Consider the following 7,894-nt stretch of genomic DNA (forward strand, 5'->3'; position numbering starts at 1 on the left):
ACGATGAGGGGATAAAAGAAAAAAGACTTCCAAAGCCAAAGGGAACATGAGATAGGCAGAAGAAAAATCCAGTTTGCTTCTAAAAAAGGCTGAAAATTATAACCATCCATGGCCTCATGTCTTAAGTCTGAGATTTTTTTTTTTTTTCTCTTCTGGTTGTTTGCAAACCAAAGTGGAATTTTATTATGGGTTACTAAGTGAGCTTTTTTCAACTTCCTAGTTTCCAAAAGTCTCCACTCACTCTGTAGCATGCCATTTAAGTTTTTCCTGCAGATGGGAACGACAAGGGAGCCCAAATAAAGCAGCAGGCGTCCCTGAGCTGGAACCTCCTGCCCCCCCTCCCCCGACACTGCCGCATTTCCCCAGCGACTAGCCAGAGACCCAATGCAGCCGTCTGACCTCTTCTATGAACAACAAAACCGTGATGAAGGCAACAGGAGTCAGAAAACTATTCACTGCAGGAAGCCCCAGTATCCGGTAAGAAATAAGAAGTACAACAGTACAGGATGCGCCTTGGGTCAGGGGAATGTGAAAAGCCCTCAGTCTTTGTGTTCTTCCCTGTGCCAGAGCGTCTGCGCCCAAGCCCTCAGTTCTCCTTGGAGCTCAGCTGCGCCTGCTGCTGTCACTGCAGGGCCACCAGCGTCCTGCCAAGAGGGACCCGGGGCCATGATGGCTATCTCCGCCAGGCTGCCACCGCTGCTGCTGCTGCTGCCACTGCTCCTGCTTCTGGGCCAGCCCCAGGCAGGGGCCCAGGCTCCCGGGGAAGCCGTGGTGTGTGCGGGGAATGCCTGTTACACGGCCCACTGGGGCAAGCTGAGTGCAGCGGAGGCCCAGCTTCACTGCAGTAAGAACGGGGGCAACCTGGCCACGGTGAGGAGTGAGGAGGAGGCCCGGCACATCCAGCGCGCCCTCACCCAGCTCCTGGAGTCGGAGGCGATCCTGGCAGCTAGGATCGGCAAGTTCTGGATAGGGCTCCAGCGTGAGAAAGGCAAGTGCTTAGACCCCAGCCTGCCGCTTAAAGGCTTCAGCTGGCTGGGTGGCGGGGAGGACACGTCTTACACCAACTGGAACAAGGAGGTCAGGAGCTCTTGCATTTCCAAGCGCTGTGTGTCCCTGTTGCTGCAACTGTCCCAGCCATCTCATGCCAGCCATCTCTCCAAGTGGTCCGAGGGCCCCTGCGGGAGCCCGAACTCTCCAGGAAGCAGCGTCGAGGGCTTCGTGTGCAAGTTCAGTTTCAAAGGCATGTGCCAGCCTCTGGCTCTGGGGGGTCCAGGCCGGGTGGACTACACGACCCCATTCAAGGCCACCAGCTCTTCCCTGGAGGCTGTGCCCTTTGGCTCCGCAGCTACCGTGGTCTGCGGGGCCGGGGAACACGGTCAGGAGGATTACTTCGTGTGCAGGGAGAAGGCCCCTGATGTGTTTGACTGGGGCAGCTCGGGCCCCCTCTGCATCAGCACCCAGTATGGCTGCAGCTTCAACAACGGGGGCTGCCAGCAGGACTGCTTCGAGGGGGGCGACGGCTCCTTCCGTTGCGGCTGCCGGCCGGGCTTCCGGCTGCTCGACGACCTGGTGACCTGTACCTCCCGGAACCCTTGCAGCTCCAACCCGTGCAGAGGCTCAGCCACCTGTGTGCCGGCATCCCAAGGGGAGAACTACACCTGCCGCTGCCCCCTAGGCTACCAGCTGGATTCAAGTCAGCGGGACTGCGTGGACCTGGACGAGTGCCAGGACTCACCCTGCCCTCAGGAGTGTGTCAATGCCCCTGGGAGCTTCCGCTGTGAGTGCTGGGTGGGCTATGAGCCCAGTGAGTCAGGATGTCAGGATGTGGATGAGTGTGCCACCGGCCACACGCCCTGCGCCCAGCACTGCACCAACACAGACGGCTCCTTCTACTGCTCCTGCGAGAAGGGTTATGTTCTGGCTGGGGAGGATGGCACCCAGTGCCAGGACGTGGATGAGTGTGCGGACTTGGAGAATGGCCTCTGTGACAGCTTGTGCCTCAACACGCAGGGATCTTTCCGCTGCGGCTGCCTGCCAGGCTGGGAGCTGGGCCCTGATGGGGTCTCCTGCATGCTGGGACCCACCTCCCTGGCACCAATGCCTGGGCCTCCCCAGGGAGAGGATGCAGGAGATAGAGAGGGGAGAGTTGTGTATTCTCCCACAATGTCCGGGCCCATCGGGGGCCCTGAGGGCACTTCCAAGGAGGCACCCACCACAAAGGGACCCTCCCTTCCACGCAACACCTTTGTCACCCCAACTGCACCTGACATGCTGGCTCCCAGTAGGCCCCCTGCTGTCTGGATGGAGCCCAGCACCCATCACCCCATGGCCACCACTGGCCTTGGGGAGAATACAAATGAGGATTTCATGGCAGAACAAAGCGAAGAGGGCACGGACGGACAAAAGCTGCTGCTGTTCTACATACTGGGCACGGTGGTGGCCATCCTACTCTTACTGGCTCTGGCTCTAGGGCTACTGGTCTATCGCAAGCGGAGAGCAAAGAGGGAGGAGGAGAAGGAGAAAAAGCCCCAGAATGCAGCTGACAGCTACTCCTGGGCTCCAGAGCGAGCTGAGAGCAGGGCTTTGGAGAATCAGTACAGGTAAAGGAGGCCTCAGGTCACCCAGAGGGGGCGGGAGGGTGGGCAGGTGCGGGTAGGTGGGCGGGCAAGGACTGGCACAGAAAGCAGGCAGAGTACAAGGGACAGGCATTGTCCAGGCTGTCGGCCCAGAGGCGATCCTGAAGGGCTGTTGCCCTGCCTGGGGTGTGGAGTATGGGGTCTCTCCCAGGGTCTAGATGTGCTCGGCAGGTCACAGCAGCTTCCAATGCTGTCGTGGTTGTTTTCTGTAGTCCGACGCCAGGGACGGACTGCTGAAGGTGAGATGGCCCCAGAGACACTGACAATCAGCCACCACCATCCTCTGACCTTTACGCACCCCGTCAGAAGTGGGGGACCCACACCCTTCCAAAAGACTGGACTGGAATCTTAGCAAACGGTTGTAAACATTCTTAAAAGCCTGACCGCTTGGAATATACAGGTATTTTCTACATGTGTGTGGTGTTCCCGAAGTGGGACCACTGGGTTAGGATGTCATTTTGGGAATTTTGTGAATATTAACAATTCTTACTCACTTATCTTGTCAAATTCAAATGTGACTGATGGCATGGCTCCCACTGATTCTGGATCAGGGGTTTACAAGTCAGGTGCTAATGGGGCTCCTTTGGAACTGCTTTTCTGCTCATTGGAATCATCTAAGAAGAAAAGGTGGTCTGCTAATGCTAATTAGGATTGGAATGATTTGTTCCTCTTGGTAGAACAGAAACTAAATCGATTGTTTAATTACATAGTACATAAGAAGTATTTTTTTGTTTTTGTTTTTGTTTTGTTTTGTTTTTGTCAAAAGGAACATATTCAGAACTGGAAACATTTCTTTACAGTTGAGTTCATGCATTTTCCCATCACAAGCCCTGCGGAGTTTTATAGTTGGGGTCCCACAGAATGACCAGAGTACACTGATCTGCTTAGGTAGCAAGAACGCTGAGAGTTTTGAAATTGTATTTCCTAGTTCTTAGTGTCTCTATAATAGTCTTGGGTTTATTTGCAAGTGAAGTCTGGAAAGTGTGCAAGGAGTATGAAATGTTTTCGAGAGCAAGTACTCCGAAGCGCCTGAGAGAGAAGCCTGGGTTTGTTTCACAAGTACTTGAATCAATCCATCTAAACCACTTGTGCTAACACACACTTACCGTTGATGAAGTGACTACGCACAAGGGGAAAAGCTGGAGACGTCTTGTCTCTGGGCGAGTGTAGCCCCGAGACACCTCCCAGGCCACCTGCCTTCCCTGAATGCTGCTCTGGATTTAAATGCTTTGATCATAGATGGATGAAACCCTGAGAAGCCTCTCATTTTGATTACTAAGACTGTGTGAGGGGGATGAGATGCTGAGCTTTGAATGGTGGCATCTTAAGGCATTTTAACATAGCTCACAGCTGGTATTGCTTCTTGAGAACATGATCCTGACTTGTGGCTGTAGTTTGCATGTCAGGGACTGGGCAGGCAGGACACTGTCTTCTTTCTGCTTGAAGAAAGTCTGACACATTTTTCTCTATTTCTTAAAAAAGCAGGGGAGATGGGAGGGATAGAGGAAAAGAGAATAGCTCAAAATTTGCAACCACAGAAACCACTCAAACCAGTTTTAATTTATTTTTAAATGCTTGCTTGCAAAGATTTCCCTTCCCAGTGTAGTGGTGGAGAGTAATTCCTCCCCACGAAGCTTTGCCTGGGTCACTGGAAAGCTCCTCAGGGATTCACCAGTGGTCAGAGCTCTTAAAACCTGCCTGAGTAGCACTGAGAGACCTCAGGTGGCCTGCAGGCTTGTTGCTGTTGCCTTGTAGAGCAGAACGGGACTGTGTTTCCTTCTAGGGATTTCAAAATCTGCCTCTAAGAACCAGGGTGCTCTATTGTTTCTATTTTTGCCTTAAAAACACATCTGTCCCAGAGGCGGACACCTGGGGCAGGAAGAGCTGCCAGGTGCATGACCCTCAGAATTGAGAAAATATCCTTTAGCTAATTTTGAAATGTAGGTGCTATATTTCAGGATTTTTGTTTTCTTTTGTTTTGTTGTTGTTTTGAGAAAATGGATAAGTAAAGGAGTAGGTGTAAGGAAAGACAAAGCTTTTGGAGGACTTAACAAGGTATTTGGAACTTGTGCTTTTTAAAGACATCTGGTATTATTTAGATTTCAGTTGAAATATTGATGCTTAACACCCAAGGAGACCAAGGTTGTAATCCACTGAGCACAGGACCCTGTATGGGAACCAATTATGCCACTATTCAGATGATTTTAAAGAGTTAGCTGGATGTGTTACTGACAATATCTGCACTTACGTGAAATAAATGCAAATTCAACAACTTTACCTCCAGGCTTTTACAATTTTACCTTGTCACTAGAAGGAAGGAGGCATTCCTATTCTAGGCTTCTCCTAAGCCCCTTCTGGACCTGTGGGAAATTACTGGCTGAGGTCCCCAAGTGCCCCCTCTCGTTTTTAGAGTTGGATTTCTTCTCCGGTGCAGCCCCGATTCTGATTTCCAGGTTCAAATCCCTCTATGGGTAAGAAAATCTATCCCCAACAACATGGAGACCACAGATCCCCACCGTGAAACACGCAAGGGAGGAAATGGGCTGGTAAATAATTTCTCAATATCCTCTCCAGCAGAATCTGCCCCTTCCTCGGTAGATGTGCCCTGCCTTGTCTCCTGGCCACTCCTACCAGTGGCTAAGATCTTGGAACTAGATGAGCTTAGGCAGTGAATCTGACGAAAACCGATGGCCTCAAACAAATGCTATTGTCCTATTTGATACCTCTGTCATTTTGTCTGAGGGCTGTGAATCCCTGCTTGGGGAGGTGGGGGCCCACAGCAGTGGATAAACAAATGCCCACTGTCCATGTGGCCATTAACTTACTGGTCATTGGCTAACAGTCTTTTTATCCAGAAGTTCCCAGGTGCCTGGGCCATGACGAAAAATAAGAAATGGAAAGGATGGAGCATGGGAAAGTTAGGTTCTGTCAGGTGCAGACTCCTCCGACTGTGTCCCCAGGCTGGGCAGGAGCACGATTCTGTCCCTGAGCTGTTGAGCAGCAGAAAGGCCAGGGCACTGGGAAAAGGGAGATGGCTTTACTTGGCAACAAGCTCAAAGATAGTGGAGACTTTTGTCCAAATAGAATTCCCCATACTTCAATAATTCTAGGATGCTCTTGGAGAAACTATATTCAGAACAAACCCACCCCTTCCCCTCACTCTGTCTCCCAAGGCAGATCATTTAAGGGAGGAGGTCCCCTAAACATGCAGGCCACTAGGTTCCTTCCTGAAATTCAGGGATGCTCCCTCCTCTTTTTTCTTTTTTTTCCCTTGTGCACATGTGGTACAGGACAAGCTCCATCTGAGGACTATATAAAGCAAAGGTGGGAAAACTATCTGAAAAAGCTTTGGGAGGGCGCCTGGGTGGCTCAGTGGGTTAAGCCACTGCCTTCGGCTCAGGTCATGATCTCAGGGTCCTGGGATCGAGTTCCGCATCAGGCTCTCTGCTCAGCAGCGAGCCTGCTTCCTCCTCTCTCTCTCTGCCTGCCTCTCTGCCTACTTGTGATCTCTCTCTGTCAAATAAATAAATAAAATCTTTAAAAAAAAAAAAAGCCTTGGGAAATGGTGGACCTGGTGGGGTCTTTTGTAGGGGGCACCCACCGCTGCTCAGCATTGTGACCTTGAGGCTGGTGTCCCTTTGGTTCATCCACATGCCTGATTATCACAACCTTTGACATCTGGCACTGCATAGCCCCACGGTGTTTTCCCGGCAGCATAAAGTGGGTGACTCAAGAGGCTTCTGTCTTAAGGACAGGAGGGGTGCAGGCTAACATCTTCCCTGTGATTAGGCAAAAAGGTAGAATAAAAAGTTAAACACGTATGTGGGTGTGTTTATGTAGATGGTACAGGAAAAACTAAGTTGGAAATAAACCTTCTCCCTGAAACACACACGTGCTTGTTGCTATTCTTACATGCCACTCAGGAGCCCCAGTCTGAATACATCCTGATAGGACCTGGGGTTTTATCGCCAAACAACTTTTGGAGAATATGGATGTGATCATTAGCTCATTTTATTTCAACCCTATTTCCCACAGATATTCTTATGAAAACTAAGAGAACAGAGGTGAGATTTGACCCCCCCAAAATACTACATTCAAAATAATGCAGTTTTTAAAAGCAAATATAGGGCAGCCTTTTCCTATTATTTTTCTCCTTACCTTCTCCATTGTCTGAATCAGGAAAACAGGAAAGCATGGCTTTCTAGCAGCTGCAAAATGGTGTAATGTCCCCTCCATATTTCCATCACCTTAAACAATAGATTTAGCATGGGAATCTGAGATATGATCCCTGAAAACATCTGTTTCTGTCTGGCTGCAAAAGCTACCGCTTATGTCTGTAGGGTTTGTGGCGGTTGTCAACCAAAAAAAAAAAAAAAAAAAAAAGGCTGATAATCAAAATTCTCCATGTGTTCTGTAATCAAATACCATATTCCGTTCCAGATTCCTGAAACTAATACTTGCTGAAGTGCTTTAAAAATAAAATAAAATAAAATAAAATAAAATAAAATAAAATAAAATAAAAAGAATTGTGTTTTGATCATGCCCATCTATTTTAGGAAGAAACTGTAAATTCTTTCTTACATTGTTCCTCTTATCTGCAAGGGGGCAAGCATTTCCTTTCTACAGATTTTGCCCTCTGTTCTTCTGGGCTGGGTTCTTTACATGCATATTTGGCTGAAGTTTGAATTACGTCGTTCACAAGGCCTTGTTCTGTGATACTTGATGTGATCGCAAATGTCAGTCATCGCTGCACAAAGGCTAGATGAGATGTTTGTATTTTTAAATCTGTGTATTCAAAATGCGGTGCACTAATTCTGTCACTGTGGGATTTCTTCTGTGGGGCTTCTTTCTGCCCTGGGCGCGACTGTTTCCCAGGGTGGGGAGGACAGGTTTGGCCGCTGCGTCGGTCTTAGAACTCTGAGAAACCAGGGGCATCTCGGGTCCGCCTCAATGAGTAGCCTGCTTGTTGTCCTTTGTGTTTTATGTCACATGCATAACCTAATAAACTCTGGAATGCATTTGTTGTCAACTTGTTTTAATACATTTCATAACAACTCGAACTACATGGCAGAACTTGAATTCATGGTCATTAAACATATCCGTTTCTCTCCTCAAGAGTCGCTTTAAAAAAGTACCTTGCCGGGGCGCCTGGGTGGCTCAGTGGTTTGGGCTGCTGCCTTTGGCTCAGGTCATGATCTCAGGGTCCTGGGATCGAGCCCCGCATCGGGCTCTCTGCTCCGCAGGAAGCCTGCTTCCCT

At 49.6% G+C, this 7,894-nt stretch overlaps 1 protein-coding gene across 1 annotated transcript; it reads left to right on the forward strand.

The window, feature by feature from the left end:
• The first annotated feature begins 237 nt into the window (after nt 1–237).
• CD93 (CD93 molecule) lies at nt 238–7,654 on the forward strand. Its single transcript, XM_082744389.1, has 2 exons — nt 238–2,600; nt 2,849–7,654. The coding sequence occupies exons 1-2, from the start codon at nt 385–387 to the stop codon at nt 2,871–2,873; spliced, it is 2,241 nt and encodes a 746-aa protein (XP_082600515.1). The 5' UTR covers nt 238–384; the 3' UTR covers nt 2,874–7,654.
• Nucleotides 7,655–7,894: the final 240 nt, after the last annotated feature.

This window comes from Mustela nivalis (genome assembly GCF_964662115.1).
Source record: "Mustela nivalis genome assembly, chromosome: 8".
Taxonomy (NCBI): domain Eukaryota; kingdom Metazoa; phylum Chordata; class Mammalia; order Carnivora; family Mustelidae; genus Mustela; species Mustela nivalis.